Below are 20203 nucleotides of genomic sequence, written 5' to 3'. Positions count from 1 at the left end.
AGACCACCTGCATGCTTGCATGCAGAAGGTTTCACGGTTCCTCTCTGGCATCTCTAAAATAGGGCTGAGAGACTCTTGCCTGCAACCTTGGAGAAGCTGCTGCCTGTCTGTGTATACAATACTGAGCTAGATGGACCAATGGTCTCAGTATAAGGCAGCTTCCTATGTTCCAGTTATTCCCATCAGAGCTGCAGAGGGGCAGGGACAAGCCAAGGGTTAGAAGTTCCTCTTTCCTTTTGGCCTTTTTTAAAGGGGTTAAAAATTCATCTGATTTGGACTGACTGGCTAACTTGTGCATGGCCTGCTTTTAGTGGCAGCTGTGATGCATTCGGTTTTATACTGTGCAATTTCTTCTAGCTTTGGTTTAATTGTACTGGAAATAGTGATGCACAGACCATTTAAATTCTTTTTTTAAAGGGGAGGGGCCATAATGAGCAGCAGATGAATATCCATCCCCATCAAAACCACTGTGCAAATTGGCCCTTGGATTTCATTAGATGAAATAAAATCTTAGCTTTTGTGGATGTAAAAATAGCCTCAGTATGGGGGGTGGGGAGATATATTTGATTCTCACAAACACATACATCACTTGGTATTTCTTCAGTATCACCTGACTCAATCATACACTTCACACTGAGTGAGCTGCCTCTGCTGAAAACTACGCAGTTGGTGATGTGAAACCTCCGTTTATGATGTATCACATCTGCTATGGCTTTTCAATGCATTTAAATCCATCACTGATATACTAATACACTGAGTACCCAGAATGTTGGGGGCAATATGCTAAATCATTGTAAACCGCTTAGAGAGCTTCGGCTATAGAGCGGTATATAAATGTAAGTGCTATTGCTGTTGCTATTGCTAATTGGCAAGCATTATTCCCTCTAATTGGGATTCCGAGATGTTGTTGACTACAACTCCCATAATCTCCAAACAAAAGCCATTGTAGCTGGGGATTCTGGGAGTTGTAGTCAACAACATCTGGGAAACCCCATTAGAGGAAACACTGCTGGCAAGTTATGAAAATGTATGCATGAACTCAACTCTCCGCAAGTCCTTCTCCTGACTTCTCAAGGTGTATCAACAGAGAACATACACGCCACTGCTACCAAACCCACGACAACCACCAAAGGACTCTGAGTCTAGGTATTGCATTTGCTCCCAACCAATACCAGACACTCACTTTGTCACACACTCCTTGGATTCACTGTCACTCTTCAGCTTGTGATACACCACTGCTCCCACTGCTAAGGGTCCAGCATCACCACAGAGAAAAGTAACCCTCCGTCCAGTCAAATTGCGTAATATTCTCTTCACGTAATCAAGGGATCGCTGTAGGTGGCTTGGCTCCTCGGTCACCCGGTACAGCTGAAGGTACAAGAGGGCTATCCCTGGAATTATCACAAGAGAGAGAAATCAATAACCTGCTTCTTCCGTTTCTTCGCTGCCTCAGTATCAGATCAAGATAATATGAACAATTATAGAATGACTGGCATCCATAGCAGTAAATGAGCAGAAGGCATTTTTCATGCCCCCTCCGAACAGCTGAAGCTTCAACAGCTGCCAGAAGACCCATTCTTGAGTGTTGATGGACCTCTGCACGCAACCATAAGAAATACAGCATAGGTGGGAGGGGGGAATTCAAAGAAAATGGGCAGAAAAGGATATTTGTGTTGGCAGAGTATTAGTATGGATGCCACTAAATAATCTAAATCAGCAGTGAACTCCCTCATTTTTTTTAGCCATATATGCCCAATCTCTCTCTCCTTTTTCTCCTCCGCTGCCCTCAACTATTTCTCCTTTTAAAATAAATCTCAGAGCAAAAGAAAATAGTGCTTCTGTTCCCCAATCCACTTTTGGGTCCACCAGCTGAAGATCAACCTGTTGCAAACTGTTGGTCATTAAATCTTTCTTGGGGATGCAAATAATACTATGTTGTCCTGACTACAAACAGTAGTTCATTGGGATCAACTCTCAAGTAAGTGAGCACAGCGTTATAGCCTTGATGGTAAAAGTCTTGGGATGGAGAATGCCAACTGGATAAGATAGGGCCACATAATCAGCCTCTCTCATATAGTTTTGGTATTCACATACATACCATAGTGCAGGGGCTCTCTAGTGGTTCTTGGAACTACAACTCCCATCAACCCCAGCTGGTGATGATGAGAGTTGTAATTCCAACCACCACCACTGGAGAGCCTCAGGCTGGCCACCTTGCCACAGCATATCGAACAGCACCTGGGGAAGCAACTCTCAAGCAGCTAGGAGAGTATATGAAGGGAAGGCATGGACCATGAAGAGGAGGTGGAGCCAATGACAGTGAAGGTGCAAACAGACGTCTCAACACTATTTTGTTTTTCCATCCCATATATTTTTAATAATTATTTATTTTGTTGTTTGTGTCACTGCATGAAATTAGCAAAGATAATTTCATTGGGGTGGGGGGACACCCAGACCAGTAAAACAAACAAAGAGGATATGAGCTCCAAAAAGGGGTGTGTGCGTGTGAGATATGTAATACAATGTGTTTTGATGACTTGCCTTCTTCTGAGATACAAAGCAAATGTCTTCCAATAACATGGATTCCCACAAGACTACCCTGGAAAGTCTGTTGCCTCATGGGAATCTATTTTATTGGAAGAAACCTGTAGGTATTCATTATTAGAATTCATTATTTTCATTGTGTCCCAGATGAAGGAAACCCACCTAAATATGTTGGGCTTACAGATATATAATTACATATTAAATTCCATATATAAAAATCTGCACCTTTTTGGAGTTTGCCGCCTCTTTTCTCACACTGCATGACATTAAACAACTGCCACACCGCTTTACTCCCTCACAATTATTTGCACTGCATAAGTACGTACATACATTTTGGTTACATAGAAGATATTGTTGTGTGCAAGATTAATAAATAATAGTTCCCAAGTGCTTCATTAACTGCATCAAGTGTCGTAAATCTTTTGAAATGAATTCCCCCCACCCTAACCGTTATTTAAATACTTGAAATGCCTCCAAGAAGGTGATTTGCTGATCTCTTAGATTAGGTTAGCACATTGGCACACTGCCAGCTGCGTTGTCTTTGATGTTTCCTCTCCTGTTGTACAACTTGTATACTGAATCTCTCAAGGCAAGATGTTGCACAAGAGGACTGCATGCCTAAACAGTCAGCATCTGATGTCTGCAAGTGGCAACTTGCATGTACGAATGAAACATTTCAGGGGGCACACTACAACAGACAGAGCCTTCATTGCTTAAACATAATGCTCTTTAATGGAGCCTGCATTCAGCTGCGAGTCATCACGTAATGCAGTAGATGTGTGTGTGTTTGTGTGAACCAGCCTGCAATTTAAAGAGGAAAAGAGGCAGATGCATAACACATTTTAATCATTTATGGTTCACCCATCTGCCAAAAGCCACATCAACAGATGCATGCATAGATCAGGTGGATATATTGTACCTCTCTATCATACAGAGGCATGTGTTGTTCTGTTCCGCTTTGTTTTTAATTGAAACTTGCTATATTATTAGAAACACTGCTTGGCTCTTGTTTGTTTCCATAACCTTTTGCAGATATAAGTTTGGTTCTCAGGAGATGCCCATTGGCTCTCAAATCACACATGAATACTGCAAATGGAAATCCTCTGTAATAAAGGTGTACCCATTTTAAAAAAAGAGAGAGTTTGGCTAGACCTCAAAAGGCTGAAAATTCTAGGGCCCATCCAGTTGGAAACTTCCCATGTTCTCAGCACTGTCAACAGAAGGAAGTGCCAGGACACCTACATGCTCACGGCAGGAAAACAAACTGGGCACCCAGCCCATGCTGGCCTCTGTCAACCGGGGCTGCCCGCATAGGCAGAGATCAGGAGTATTGAAGCTACACATCCAGCCCCCAATTTAGTCTCATGATGAATTGTTACTTGCTGCTCGGTTGGCTGTAAAGTGAGTTACTAAATCCATTGGGTTGGAGAAATTAAAGAACATAAATTGTTATACTGGCCACATTAGGGGACAATATATTTCTGCCTTGTTAGAGTGTCTTGGCCACATTTGTTCCAATACGCTAAGTGAATCAGGACAAACATTTTGTATTACATTCTGAACGGTGAACATTTATATCCAAACTTTGCATCACCCACCCATCCTGCTACTTCCCCCTTGGAGATGTATCCAACAGTAACTGCTTCCTATTTTGTCATATAACAACAATATATTAAAATGTTGTTTAAAAAAAAAAAAACCCACAGTGCATAGAAATAATATATCTTGCTGAATAAGTACCTTATTTCTTGAAATGTACTTATGAAACATTTTTACTCAAGCTAAATTAGAAGCTTGTCTAACAAGAGCCGGAGGCTGCAGCGGACTACAATGAGATGGGCTCAAAACCCCTCACATATACAAAGCTTGCTGAGAAGCTTTGAGCAAGCCACACCCTGCCTGGCTCTGTGCAGGCATTATGAGAAGAGCTGCACTGACATGCTCAGAGGCTTCACCCCACACCCCACTGTCCACAATCAAAGAGTATGTATCTGCAGACAAATGCTGTAACTGTGGAGAGTAGGAGGGGAGCTGCGGAGCACATCATCATGGAGATGGGGACTTCAAAGCACCCTCTCAAGGATGCTGTATGCACGTTTTCCCTGCTTTTCAATGTACCTGAACAGGGCTTCTCTCCTAGCCTAATCTACATGCTAACCCCAAGCTCCTTGAAGAAAAAAGCATATATGTATGTATATAAATCACACACACAAAATCCAGTAACTCCTTTATATGTTTGTGTTCTATTTGAGCATTCCTATACAAAGCCCAAGCTCTCCTCCATGGACCGATACCATTTATCCATCTGTCTTGTTCTAAGCATCAGGCCGATTCCTTTTATCACACTAGAGTTAGCAATGGATTCTGTCAATCACAGCATCAGAATTCTGTTTAGTTCTATTTTATAAAGAAACTATAAGTGAGATGAAGCTTCTTCCACCCCAGAAAACTTTCACAAAGATGCTCCCAGTTTTAGATTTTAAAAAATGTTGCAAATGTCACTGTTTTGTCACCTCTCCACCTACAGCACCATCTGTCTAGAACATGCTGAATCCTTCCAAGTACCATTAGAGAGAGAAAATAATGATCTCCTGTTTTGGAAATTGGGCACAAACCTTTTCTCAGATTTAACTCTTCTTTGGAAAAAAGCTGAAAGGAACTAGAGGATCATGTAACTCAAACATTATTCTGAATTCCCATTCAGCCATACTTGCTGGATGACTCTGGGCCAGTCACTTCTCTCTCAGCCTAACCTACTTCACAGGGTTGTTGTGAGCAGAAACTTAAGTATGGGCTCTGGGCTCCTTGGAGGAAGAGCGGGATATAAATGCAATCAATCAATCAATCAATACAGAATCATTCATGCCTTAAGCCAAGTTCATGTCACAAATCCTGATTACAAGTTGCCACAAGTAGAGAACTGGAGTGAACAAGGTTCCCATGTAGGAGGTACACACAATGGTCCATACTCCTCCATGCAAATAGCAAGAAACAAGAAGAAAGTCTGTACATGTGCAGCTCAATTTTTAGGTTAAAAAGCTGGGTTTTTTAACCTGCAAATTATGCAAATTGGGCAAATGTGCATGCTTTTATTTTGCATATATTTTACTATGTTTTAATTTGGAATAATATGAATTATTTATCCTATTTTGCTGGTAATTGTGTGGGGCAATCAAGCAGCTATGCAGAACATTGAAGTTCTTCCCCTAATCACTGGAAATCTCAGGAGAAAACTACATTAAGCACGCTATGTAGGTGAATCATTCGATTATATATGTGTGTGTTTTAAAGTTTTAAAATTTTATTTATGGTAATTTTAATCTGTTTATATGATTTTTAGATTTTAATTGTATTGTAAACTGCCCTGAGATTTTATATAGGGTAGTATATAAATGTGACAAATAAATAAAAAATAAACAAAATGGGAATTTGCTGAAATGAACCGATCACTAGTTTGATGCTTTTTCAACTACCCCTCTGGCTTCTCATCGTTCAGTCAAGCATACTCACTCATCCTGCAGCCATATGGGCTAGATATTTGCTTAAACAAATATTAAAAAGCTGAGATTCTCAGGAAGCTGAATTCTATGCCCAATACAACATCCTGTGCTCTTTCTGCACACCCACAGAATCACAGCATACACACAGCCCAGGAGGTGCCTGCCTGATTAAAGCAACACATTAGCTTGGAAAGTCCAGATGGTCCAATCCACCAATCGAATCTATCCACCCATCCATGAAGATACAGAGAACTGAGGAAGAGCTTTGTAAGTATTCAGGACTTTCCCAGCGTCTTTGAATCACTACAAGGATCAAGATACCACACCACTCATAAAACCAGGCAAGGTTACACACACAAACAGCAATAAACAGAGGGCCTCGTTTTCCTGAATGAGAAAATCTTGGCTTCATCAAAGACGCTCTCTCCTCTCCCTCGGACTGGTAATTGCTTTATGAGGAAAGTAGCAAGAATACGCTCATCAAACGTATCTCGATTTTCCACCTCCAATGACCAACTCAGAGTGGAGGGAAAGCATGTCTTCTGTATAATGTCGTAAACACTTGGTGCACGGCTTTATGGAAAAACCACATAAATAATTATGAATGAATTGAATATGGCCTGAAGCTACAGTACAATCCAGCACTTGATAGAATACATGTAATATCTGTGAGGATCTTAAAACTTAATGACCAAGATACCCCATGGAGTAATTCAGGTACCTCACCTGTCCAGCCAGTATATGTAGAGCAGTCATGAGGATCTGCTGTCTTTAGCCCTTCTTCCATTTGCTGCAACAGATCCTTAATTTTAGTTGTGACCCTTCTACTGAAATAAGGGGTGATCTGTAGACAATAAAAAGATATACAAGTTAAAAATCAAATAAATCAAATTTTGGGGAACCCAAATATAGTTATCCATGGGGATTCTGTTCTCTGCTACAGCCGCGGATAATAGAACTGCGGAAACGAGGCACTGAGGCAATGGGAACTGGGGGTGTTTGGTTCCTGGAGCCTGAAAAATGGCTTAAAATGATGAAAAATGGCCCTAATAACAGCAGGAAAAGTGCCCCACCATGCTCCATGGGTCTTCAGCTGTCCCACAATGCCCTCAAAAGTCCCAAATCTACCATTTTCCCATGAAAAAAATGCAGATTTTATTTAAACAAGTGAGCCACAAAATGGCTCTTTTCCTCAAAATGGTGGCCAGAAATGACCTCAGAGGTCATTTCCAGCCACCTCAAAACTAGGGATGTGCAAGGAACTGGCGGAGGCAGTTTGTGACATCGAAGTGCACCCTCCCCAGTCCTTAAAGGTATCCCCCCCATCAAATTTGTCAAATCACCACTTTCAAACCTGTTCAGAGGCCCGTAAAAGGGCCTCCAAACAGGTTCATGCACATCCCTACTCGAAACCATGAATACATGGTAATTAAGCCAACGCCCCACCCGACCCACCCAGCGCACGTATACTGAGGTCAGGTGTCAACTGCCCGACCGTGTATACAAGGAACTGCAGATGTCAGGACTGGGTAAAGTGAGGTCCACCTGTTCTTCCTCACTGATGAAGACCTTCCTGTGCCTTAAAGGCTGTGGGTCAGGGAGAGATTTGGTAAGTGCCGCTTCTCCTAGAATACTCCAGCCATTCTGTTTTTCTGTCTGGGTGCTGCAGTCCATAATCAGCATCCCACATACTACTGGGTAAGGGCAGCCAGGAAGACAGGAAAAGCAGCTCCCATAAAGTTTTGCCATGTCACAGAGCTGATAAAGGCAAATGAATTTCCATTTGTTGGGGAGTGGTGTCCAGAGATTGGAACTAGTGGACCTATTGTACCCTTATTTTAAAGCTGTTCTCCTCAAACAATAAGGACTTGTAACTTACTCTTGACTCTTAGTTTCAGTATTTGTTACATTTCTATACTGCCCAATCTAATAGCCCTGGGTGGCTTATAACTAATAAATCAAAACAAAAATTAAAATAATGAGAAGTTAAAACAATTGACTTCTCCAAGATTTCAGGCAGGAGTCTTTTTTAGCCCTATCCGGAGATGCCAGGCATGGAAACTGGAAACTTATGCATGCATGCATGCATGCAGGTGCTCTTCCCAGAGTGGCCTCATCTCCTAAAGGGGATGTCTTACAATGCTCACATATGTAGTCTCCCATTCAAATGCAAATCAGCATGGACCCTGCTTAGCAAAGGGTCAATGACATAAAGGCATGTAAAATCTGCATTTGTAGTGTGTGTGTGCACCCATGTGTGAAAATAAATTGGAAAACATTTAAACTTTTCTTTTTCTCATATGAAAATATGTAATTATAAACAGAGGAAAAAGTTATAATTCATTACATATTTTAGGAGTTAACTAAACAGCACAAGTTTCAAATTATTTTACAATATTGAACCAGTCAGTTGATCAATTTTTTTTTTAAATGATCAAACCCCCAAATCTACACTTAAAGCCGTTTATCTAAATACACATATAGGCAAAGAGAGTCATTTCAAGCTATTCCACCCCCATCCTCACAATTGCTACAGGTTTGGTCACCAAGGCCATACAAAAGCCATAAAAAAGCATTAAAACAAAATATTATACATAGTAAACAGAATAAAACAGTAAGCTCCTATAAATTAGACCTTAAACAAGATCTTGATCTAATAGCAACAATCTTATTAGATCTTAATCTAATAGCAACATAGAAGAATTCTACCAATAGAGAAATTAGGCAATTGAGTGGACTGCAGCTGAAAAAGTGAACCACAAATTTCCAGTTTATTTTATTTTATTTATTTAAAATATTTATACCCCTCCCCTCTAGTACACTACTACTTGGGGCAGCTCACAAAAATAAAATAGATACAATGTAAAATAAAAGTAATAAAATTAACTAAATTAAGTAAGCAAGTTAAAAGTTAGGCTAAAGACACAATCAGAATTAAGTTTCAAATTAAAAGTTATTTTAAAAGTTATTTTATTTGAAAATTGAGAATTATAAAAACTAAAAACTAAAGAACCTACCAGATATAACCAAAGATGGAGCATTAAAAGGCCTCTTTAAAAAGATGTGTTTTAGTTGGTTTTTTTAAAAACAAAACAAAACATGGAAGGAGGTTTCATGGTGTAGCTCTTCAGGGAGGACATTCCAAAGCCAAGGCCACAACCAAAAAGGCCCTGTCTCTAGTCCCCGCCAACCGGATCTCTGTAAGTGGCGGGGTCATGAGCAGGGAAGTTGCATAAACTTCCCAGCCTGGTCTTCTGGAGAGGATTGCTGTTCACCAAGGGCAATCAGGCAGTTTATAAGTAGATGGGGTCAGTGATCCAATACTAGGCTAAAGGGGCCAGTGATCCAGTGCTGCAGAAGGCAGATGCAAATGTTCATCTGCACCACACTGACTCTCCAGCCCGGTATGGTCAGGGCTTGGTAGAGGGTGGGAGATGGCTGCAACGTGTCATAGTCGTGTCACTTACATTATGTAGTAATGATACTTACGTTGCAGCCATCTCCTGCCCTCTAACAAGCCATACCAGGCTGGAGAGTCACTGGCCCCTTTAGCCTGTTCTGACTGGCAACATCTCACATAGAGGTATCAGCCCCACTACCTGAGGCCACTTAAATGTGCTTATGTGTTGCCAGGAATGAACCTGGGACCTTCCACATTCAAAAGACATGCTCTGCCACTGAGCTATGGCTCATCTCTTGAGCTGTGGTTAAAAATCCCCACTCAAGCTCAGTGAAGGACCTGGGACCAGTCACCACCTTTCAGCCTATCCTACATCATGAGGTTATTGTGAGGATAGACTGAGGTAACTCCATGTATGCTGCTCCAAGCTCTTTGTCACCAGGACTTTATAGAGACAGGATAAATAAATAAAGATTTCTGGAGACAATATAGAGACATGTCAAAATGCATGATCTCATTTCCTAGTCAAATGATAGCCACATATTGCTTCACAAGTCAGTGAAGTATGCCTGCCACAAAGCTTGTAAACTACCATACTCTGTGTGGCAATTAAAGCCATATTATGTGATTTACCAGAAGATAACGAGAAATTTCTTTGCAACAAACATAAGGTATGAGCAATTCCCAAGTGGCCGGTCAAGCAACCCAACAACCCAAATATGTCCTAATTGTCCTAATTAACTATACCCACAAACCAGTGATTTTTGCCATTAAGGATCATTAGCCTTCATCTGGTTTCTAGGAAACCAGTGAGAGTCTAAAATAAACCTTAATTACAGAGTATGCAGTGCAATCCACAAATATGTCAGGGTACATACAAACATCCCATTAGTACTTCAGTGTTAATGGTTTGAGTCTGCAATGGCTATTCAGTTCTCTGGCTGTCTTTTGTGTGGAAAAAGAAATAATAATCAAGCTTTGAAGGCAGCTCTTGATTATCCTCCACAGTCACCTATATTAATGTTGGTATTAAATTTAATGCTATCAAAATCTTATTATTCTGTGGATGTGACAGTCATGCCTTGAAAGACAGTGAAGAGCAGAACTTCTTGTGCCTGCAGGTTTAAGACTCATCTACAAATTGAAATATGGGCATTATGGAATCAGCTCGGGGGATATCACAATATCACACAATATCTTCTGATATTTGTCCCATTCAGACATTATGTTCTGCAATCATACAGATGTCTATACATTTGTACATGTTTTTGTGCGAATGACTGTTCCTGCATTCATTTGAAATGTGAACCTGGGTACAGGCCCCTCAAATGCATGGTAGAGACAGGAATCACAGTCAGTCACCCCCATGCCCAAGGACAATGCTTGAGGGATTGGGAGAAGAGGAAGAGTCAGTGGTGACTGCAGATAATGGCTTCGCTATGAAGCCAAATCAACATGTATGGATGGTCCGCTAATGAACATGCTGTGATTCCTGTCTCCATAACATTTGAAGCAGAAGTGTTGTTGATTTCCAGAACAAAACCCTGCACATCTTGCTATGGGTGGAAATGCATACGTTCGTCTTTAGGATGTGAGAGAAACAGGAAGCATAAGAAAACTGCACTTCCTGTTCTGTCCTCACATTTCCATTATTTCAAAGCTAGTCTGAGCAGCAACACTGGGAGTGACTTGCTCTTCCTTTTTAGACAAAAGCAGCTGCTCCCAAACTAAAAAGAAAAGAGGGGGCTGTGGTTGGCCAGAGTATTTCCAACCTCTTATTTATTTAATGGACTTAAGCTGAACTCTTGGTTGTTACATTTACATGCAAAATTTAGCACAGGAACATAGGAAGCTGCTATATACTGAGTCAGACCATTGGTCCATCTAGCTCAGTATTGACTCTATACACTGGTTTCTCTCTCAGCCCTATCTTGGAGATGCCAGGGAGGGAGCTTGGAACTTTCTGCATGCAAGTATGTAGGTGCTCTTCCCAGGGCAGCCCCATCCCGACGGGAATATCTTACAGTGCTCACACATGTAGTCTCTCACTCAAATGCAAACCAGGGTGGACCCTGCTCAGCAAAGGGGACAATTCATGTTTCCACTTTGCTGCACTTAATTTAATTTGCTTCCTGGAGAGCCAGAATAAAGTTATGGAAGATAACTGTCCAGAGTACTTTTATCCCTTTTAACTTTTATTGAGGCTTTATGAAAATATATAATAAAAATTATGTGGGGGTCAATAGGTAATAGTTGAAGATCTGGGGGGTCCGTTGGTGCAAAAAAGGTTAAGAACCTCAGATTTAGTCAGTTACAACTTATGTGGTTAATAAACTAGAAACAGTGGCTTGATATTCTCATCTTCAAATGGGGACTACATATCAAGATGTAAGGTTGAATTGCTGCTATGTATCTGTTGCTAACACGTAGTTCAAACTATCATTTGAGCAAAAGATTTGTCACCAGCAAAAGTCAGTAGACTGGTTTGATAGCTTGCAATAATTGAGGTCACTTTTACAGTAGATGCAAGTTTCTGATATCTGGACAATGATGTCATACCAAACTGCATTGGATTATGCATTTCCCAAGATGTGTATTTTTATGCTCTCATATATACACTACACCCCCTGAAAAGAGCCCAGATGCTATAATTTTCTGTGGAGAGAAAAAAGGAAGAGGAGAAAATCACAATATACAACTTTAAGACCTTAGTGGTTCAAAGGAACAGGAGACCACCTATCCCACGTTTAGGGAGCACTATTCTATTAAAAATGGATGTGTTCCATTCATGACGCATGCCACATTAGCTATATTCACAAGTTTTAAAAAACCAACATCTTATAATTTTACAAGGCACTAGTCAATGTACCCTAAGCCTCTTACATATATCTTTCACCTCTTTCGTCAGACACACAGGTTCAAATAACAAGGCAAGTGAATTATATAGATCTAAAACTCCAGTGACGCATCAAATTGTGTGAAACAGCAGGTGACGTTTTGTGAAATCTGAGTGCGGTGTAGGTGGGTTTCAACTGGGAGTCTGGCTGCACTCCCAGTTCAGCCATGAAGTTCACTGGGCGACCTTAAACCAATCATTTTGTAAATCTAACCTTTCTCACAGGAGTGCTGTGAGGATAAAATGGGGGGGGGAAGCATGTACCCCACCTGAACTCCTCAGAGGAAGGATAGGATACAAATGTTAAGAGGAAATTCTCAGGAGGATTTATCCATGAGCTACTTTGCAATCCCCGAAGCTTTCTTCCTCCATATACAGTCTGGTATCAAACTTTTGTTTTCTGTTTGAAATCTGTGAATATTGCAGAAGTGGCTAGCTTTGTTTATTTGCCTGCAGATTTCACCAAAACTGATCCAGTCAGCAACCTCCATTTTTAAACATGGTGTTACTTTGCTTATGGATTTGAAAGATCTATACAGTGCCTGTCTTTTGATCTGCAAGATCCCCAAGATGGCTTACCAAGCGTGGTCCAAGGTACTGTGACATCTGAGGCAAGGTGACCAATGCTGCCTTGTTCCATAACCCTGACGGGGGGCCTGCCCCCTTTCAAAACCCACCTTTGCAAGCGGCATGAGAGACAGGGAAGAGGGAAGGCTGCCAGCAGCCTCTTCTCTCCTCAAACCTTTTACAAACCTTGCAAAGCATGTAAGAGTCATATTAGTCCTGCAAAGCTGCTCTGGTGGCAGGGGACACCCTCATGGCACCCCAATAATCTGCTGCCTGAGGCACCTCACCTCACAAAAGGGTCAGCCCAGTGGCTTACAGTAAAACCTACAAGAAAAACTACCAGTATTTTGCTGGAACAGCAAAGATAAATGCCCATAACATTATTAAAGCTGCTAAGTGCTGCTCTTTGGGGGTCTGTGGTAAACCCAGGGGAAGGAACCTCCCTTCAGGAGTGTGCTACCAGACAGCACCAGATGTCACTCTGGGCTGGGGCCTCTCGTCACACAGGCCGAGGAGGGATGTTGTGGCTCCTGGCTCATCTTTGGCGCTGAGACAGCTGAGAGAGATGCAGGCAGGGAGGCACCATGTCAAAGCATCTCATCATCTCCTCTTTGCTATTGTATTTCGATTTCGGGGCCTGTAGCCAGCCCAAGAAGAAGAGGGGAAACTCTAGACAAGTTATGCAGCATCACAAAGCACTCTCCCTTTGCTAAGCAAGGAACAGCTCCTCATGGCATACTAATGCTACAGATTTAAAACTGGTTTAAATGCCATTAAACCAAAATCCATTCTCCAAAAGAATCCTAGAAACTGTCGTTGGGGATGTGTTGAGAATTCTCCATTAGAGATCCCTGGTCCCTCTCTCTGAGGTAAATTCTCAGAAGAAGATCTTTTGAGAATTTACCTCAGAGAGAGGGGCTGGGGATCTCTAATGGAGAATTCTCAACATATCCCCAACTACAGTTTCTAGGATTCTTTTGGAGAAGCCATGTTGGCTAAAGTGGTGCAAAGCAGACATAGAAACATTGACATAAATCTGTAGTATAGACAGACCTCAGTTGGCCTTAAACAAGTAAATGCTCCTCATTTACTGTTGCACACTGACAGCCCACAATAGATCAACAACCATGATACCATATTTCTAACAGCAGTAAGTTAAGCATTATTTCCAAAACTTCACAAAGTGACATGCTGGGATATATCAACTGACTAAGATATGAAATGTATACTAAAATGTGTGTTAGAAGAAGGTGTTGACTAAAAATATGGATCAGAAATCTAAGGATAGATTTTTTGAAATAAGTGAACTGAAAGTGGAGAAGAAAATTAAATATCTGGGTGTTTGGCTAACAAATAATAATTCTTTGTTGTTCTCAAATAATTATATTAAAATATGGAATACAGTAAAAACTGACTTACAAAGATGGTCTAATATGAACTTATCTTTAATGGGAAGAATTTCAGTGGTGAAAATGAATGTCTTACCCAAAATGTTGTTTCTTTTTCAGACTATTCCTATAATTAATACTTTAACTTGTTTTAAGCAATGGCAGAAGGACATAACTAAATTTGTCTGGCAAGGGAAAAGACCAATAATTAATTTCAAAAATTTAACAGATGCAAAAGAAAGAGGCGGTCTTACCCTACCAGACTTAAGGTTGTATTTTGATGCTGTTTGTTTGACGTGGTTAAAAAAATGGATAACATTAAGAATGTATTCTTATGAACGGTAACTGACAAAACCTTGTGCATGCAAAACCTTGGCCACGATATCTTCAGAGAGAGTTTATATATAGAAGAGAGAGAGATGGGGGGGGCACCTATCACAGAACTGGCCTGGGATTACAGGCCCCCCAAATATTGGCACACACCACACAATAATATATATCAAGTTCTCCTAATCAGGAAATAAGTGGACACCTTATATTTATACCCACCACAAAGAACATTAACACCTCATTACAATCCTGATTTTATAAATTTGTCAGGTGACTTCCCAGCCCAGTTCTTGCTTAGGTGAGTTTAAACCTGGGCTGTACCACAGCAGTTAGAGGCTCACTTGACTGAATGTTGCTCTGCAAAACAGATAGACTACATCAAACTAGTATAATGGGCCAGGAGAAGGCTAGGCTAGAACTCTTCTCTTTCACACCTAGTTTGCAAGGTGCAGGGAACTGTTTTTATTTCCCCCCTCCGCCCCCTGGAAAAACATTCAGTAATGTGTATCCCCTCCTGTAGTCTGGTGCAGCCCAGAAACAGGTTTATTCTTCTCAGAGAATTACCCCCCCCCCCGCTCCGCCTCCTTAGAGGTCAATTTAGCGATACATAAAAGACCCCTAAACTCTCCAGCAATAAATATTTATCTATTTTATCGAGAAGTCTGTGCAACTTGTGTTGCCACAGGGATATCAGGGGTTTAGATTACACGCATAGTAGAGAATCATGCTACAGAGGCGAACTTAATAATATGATTCTCTACCATGCATGCAATCTAAACTCACACAACTTTTACGCTAGTGTGCAGAAAGGCCTGAAGGCGGAGCGGAGGAGGAGCTTAACGCTACAGAGGTAATCTTTAAATGAAAATAAAAAGGAAGCGACACCATCATTAAGCGGGAAGTGACATTATAAGTCTTCTGGCAAACATCAGGCTCGGGAATGGGGCGGGTTCGGCAGCAAAGGCGAAAAGGTTAACCTCCCGCACTTGGGGGGCCCTGCGGCTGTACTTTTCTCTAGCAAAAGAGCGACCAGTCGTAAGGCCAACGCGCTAAAGCCCATTTCACGGAACGCGGAGTTTAGCCCAATATAAAAGTATCCTATTTCTTGCGACAAGACAGTACGACGCTTCAGCACAGTCGGGTCGCTATGCGGGCTAATTGGGGCGTGGACAGAACGTCCACGCTTGAAGAATCGAACGCGCCCCGGCGTTAAGCCAGACACTCCCCTGCCCGTCCTGCCTTGCCTTCTAGAACGCTGGGAAAGCGACGTTCTAGAACGCCGGCCGCGGTTGCGAGCCTAAGAAACGAGGCGGCAGCCCTCTCGGCCTCCCCATTGGGACTCACTCACTTGCCCGTCGCTGTCGAAGGGGAGGGAATCGTCTCTCTCCGGCGAAGACGAGCGGCTCCGCTTGCCCTCCGAGTCGCTGGGGGAAGGCTGCGCAGCACTGCTGGCCGAGGCACCGGCTCCATGGGGCTGGTAGTCCGGGTAGGGGTTGCTGAACGATCTCTCCTCCATCTCCGCCTCGCCTCCCAGTTGCAACTTCAGTCTTTTGGACATGCCCTCTCCCATCTCAGCCTGCCCCCCGGCCCTCCCACCGTAGCACGGCGAGCCGGCGAGGACACACTCCCCCTGCAATAACGCAACGCGCTCGAGAGGTTGCAGAGTGGTGGCTCTTGCCACCGGCTCCCAGAGAGAGAGAGACACACACAGCAGCTGTTGCACCACCAGCCCCCCCAAAGGGGGAGGGCTGTTCAGCAGGTGGTGGAGTTATCCCCGCGATGGAAAAGGCGGAACAAACGCTACCTGCTTCATAGCGGCAGGGAAACCAAACCAGGATTGGTTGCAAAAATCCTCAGCAGCTAATAGTATTGCTCCTGGCACATCTGGAAGGCATCAGGAGGAGAGATGTGTGGCTGCTGCTTCACCTCCCTCCATTGCTGTGAGGCAGCAGCCGGCCAACTTTCAATATATTGGTGGGTGGGCGATCGGTCGGGCAGCCGTTCACTTGCTGCTGGTTTTCCCTCCTCCACTTGCCTGGGGATACTCCCCGTTTAGGGGCGAAGCAGAACCACACCCTGCAAATGATGGAGCAACTTCATAGAAATCAACCGGCCTGAAGAAAGAAAGAAAAAAACGAGGGGTGCCACCACGACCTCCCTCCCCCCTCATCAATCCCCCCTCATCAATCCTGAACAACAAAGCTGGGCAGAGAGACCATCAATCCTCCACCGAGGCTCGAAGACATCCCCAGATCTGCTTCTCCGTCGTGCATCTTGTCCCCCACCCCACCCCCCTAGTGCCGAGAGAGATCAGGCCACCACCACCGCTGCTGTCATCCAGACCCGAGGCTGCAAAACTGAGCTCGTTCCTCCTGCCTCTCCGCAATAGAGAGGGGTAGTCTCCACAACCATTTTAGATCATAATCATCAAGACCATCAAGGGAAAGGAAAACCCGAGGATGAAACAGTAGATGAGCAGTTCCTTGGGCAGGGACATCCGAACCCTCTGGCCGGCTGGAACCATCAGGGAAGATGTGGAAGGAGAAGGGAAACGAAAACAATCAACACAACCCCCTGAACACCTTCGCTGCCCTCTCTTCTCAGTCAATATTCAAGGAACAGCTTCCTAGACACTGCTGCTCCTGTAAGCTGTTCAGCTGTCATTCACAGTCCATCTTCCCCCAAAACACGACAGTAGCAACCGTCAACTAGTCAGATGAAGAGAGACAACAAAGAACTGGCTAGATAGAAAACGCAGGGATGGGGAGAGCAGTGGGTGGGGAGAGCAGCGACTCCTCACTGCCCCTCTTCCCACTCTGGTCTGCAATGTTCTTGCAGCCTCCGTCTTCCTTTGGTGGCTGTGAAAGCAGTGTGCCTGCCTTGCAGTGCCAGGAGATGAACACACAAAATCTTGAGCGACAACAGGCGGGGGGGGGGGGGGGGCTGGCTGCAGCCAGCTCTCCTCACAGCTGTCACAGTATGTGCGCACACACACGTATGTATTGCCTGATTCTTGTGCACCCCTGGCCATAAAAAGCCACAGCCCAACAGTGATATTGGCATCTTTCCCGTTTGTTGCCTAATTGCTTTTTAATGTAATAATCCATTTTTATTCCTCCCTGATTTTACAAGAATGAAGAGTTGCAGGAAAATCAGTCTTGTGGCACCTTAAAGGCCACAATTATTGTAGCATAAACATTTGCGGATTACAGTCCACTACATTCAATGCCTCGGGTTTTATCCTCAGTTGGTAGATATTTGTTTATTGTTTTATTTATCATATGTATATACCACCTGACATATATATTTCTATTGCATCACCTTTTATGCTCTTTGATGCATTAAAGGTGTGAGGTTTTCCCAATGTACACCTTATATACATCTCTGTTTACATATTTTCTCTCTCTGTGTGTGCACATACTTATTTATCTGAATTCCGAGGATAACATTTTATACAGCTATGCATCATACAATCCATGAAGCTTATGCTACAATAAATAAGGTGCTACAAGGCTTTCCCTCATTTTTGGTGCAGTAGACTAACATGGCTACCCCTTTAGAAATAAATCTCTGTGTTTCTCATTTTAAATGTAATGTTCTACAGATAATATTCTTCCAGATAATTCTTTCTGATAACAGGCCTGTGAGCCCCTCTATTTTCAGTCAGAGGCAGCTTTAACAAAAACTTCAAAGTGACAGCCCTCGGTGCAGTGCTGCACTTTTTCCAATGCCAGAGGGGACCCTTTAAGAGAAATAGAGCCCTGTCAAGTGCCATTACCATCTTGGGAGGCAAGCATAGAGCACTGAGAAGTGTCGTCTTTCCCAGTTCCCTTCCTGGCATCTCCAGGAAGCATCTCCAAGCAATCTTGGAGAAGCTGCTGCCAGTCTCTGTGTAGATAATACTGAGCTAGATGGGCCTATGGTCTGATTTGATATAAAGTAGCTTCCTATGCCTATGAAGTACACTTCCCAACATTCCATGCATCTCTTTCAAGATGTCAGATGACTTCTAGAGGGCTCCATTTCTCTTAAAGGGGCCCCACCAGTGCTGGGCAAAGTGCAGCACTGTACAGTGGGAACAGACAGTCACCTCCACAGGATGTTAGGGGGGCAGTGTGGAACATATGACTTCTGCCAAAGCTTTGCTTAGCCTAATCTCTCTATATATTTCTCCTAGGTGTGCCAAGGAAAATGTGTCCCAGCAGCCCAGCTGATTGGTTGGGCTATGGAGGCGCCTGATTGGCTGGCACACCCAGGAGGAGGAGAATTGGCTGGCTGCAATCCAGGGCCGCTGGGGGGCACGGCCTGGTGATGGGTGGTCGTTGTGGGCCCAGCCCAGCCGTGGCGAAGCAGTGGTGGGCCCAGATGAGGGCCAAGGTGGTGAGCCGGCTGGGTGGCGGGCCCCGATACTGGGGCAGAAGGTGGGGTGGTGGGAGAGGTGGCGGGCCTGTGGCCGGCCACAAAGACTGGCAAGCGGCAGCAGCGGGCACAGCAGGCCACGGAGGCAGCACTTGACGTGGCGGGCCCGCCGGCGGCTTTTGGCCAAGTGGCTCCGGGACCAGCTGCCGAGGCCAGGAGGAGCCCGTGGGAGACTGGGGTGGGAGGGAACCGGGCGGCGGGACTTTCCTGTTCGCCGCCCGGGAGGAGGATGGCGGCAGCGACCCGGTAAGTAGAACTTTTAAAAATGCAGGGGGGGGCAAGAGGGCAAGAGGGAGTGGGGGAGGGCAAGGGAAGGGGGAAGGGGGAGGGAAAGAGGGAGTGGGGCAGAGGGGAGGGGGAGGCCAAGAGGGAGGGAGCAGGGGGAGGGCATGAGGGAGTGGGGGAGGGGGAGGGGATGGCAGGAGAGAGGAGCAGGGGGACGGGAGGGAGGGCAGGAGAGACTGGGGTAGGAGGGTGAGAGGGGAGGGTGAGATAGAGGGGAGGGAGGACAAGAGAGAGTGGGGTGGGAGGGAGGACAAGAGAGGCAAGAGTGTGGGGCAGAAGAGAGGGAGGGAGAGTAGGGCAGGAGGGAGAAGGGAACAGCCAGCCCCAAAGAGCGCACAGATGCTCTGTGTGGGTTGGCTAGTAAACAATTAATCAAGGAACTGCACTTAGGGTTGGTGGGAGATGCCACTGACTCTCAGGCACAGGCTTGGACTGGCCCACAGGGCAACAGGGCATATTCCTGGTGCGCCCCACCTGCAGGGTGCCCTGTGCCCCAACTCCCACCCTTAATTACCCATTCTGCTCAAAACCCGGCGCCCTCCCCACATATATTCCACCACCCTCACAGTGCCCCCAGTCTGGCCCAGCTCAGGCCTTACAATGAAGAACATTGTAATAGAAAAGACCTTTCAATTCAACTTGTATTCCAAATAGGGATGTGCGTGGTCCGGAGCAGTCCGGACCGGCACTGAAGGGGGGCCTTTCTTTTAGGGCGGGGAGGGCTTGCTTACCCCTCCCGCCTCTTTGCTCCCTCCAGCGCCCTTATTCTACAGTGTAATTGGGGAGCTGGAAACCAGCCGCCCCTGCCCCCCCCGCAAGCGGATTAGGGCCAAAAGTTAAATACTGCCGCCGTCCCACCCCCCTCCCTCCCACC

At 44.3% G+C, this 20203-nt stretch overlaps 1 protein-coding gene across 1 annotated transcript in view; it reads right to left on the bottom strand.

Moving 5' to 3' along the window:
• The window catches only part of LANCL2 (LanC like glutathione S-transferase 2), a 36929-nt gene extending 19432 nt beyond the window's left edge, over positions 1-17497 (bottom strand). The window contains exons 1-3 of the mRNA XM_053262657.1: positions 15974-17497; positions 6771-6888; positions 1184-1391 (exon numbers count right to left, since the gene is read on the bottom strand). Coding sequence (XP_053118632.1) covers positions 1184-1391; positions 6771-6888; positions 15974-16195 — 548 coding nt within the window. The 5' untranslated portion in view covers positions 16196-17497. The remainder of the gene's footprint in view (positions 1-1183; positions 1392-6770; positions 6889-15973) is intronic.
• Positions 17498-20203: the final 2706 nt, after the last annotated feature.

Source organism: Hemicordylus capensis, chromosome 6 (genome assembly GCF_027244095.1).
Source record: "Hemicordylus capensis ecotype Gifberg chromosome 6, rHemCap1.1.pri, whole genome shotgun sequence".
Lineage (NCBI taxonomy): Eukaryota > Metazoa > Chordata > Lepidosauria > Squamata > Cordylidae > Hemicordylus > Hemicordylus capensis.
The sequence above is the reverse complement of the archived record's forward strand: the minus strand, read 5'-3'. Positions and strand labels throughout refer to the sequence as shown.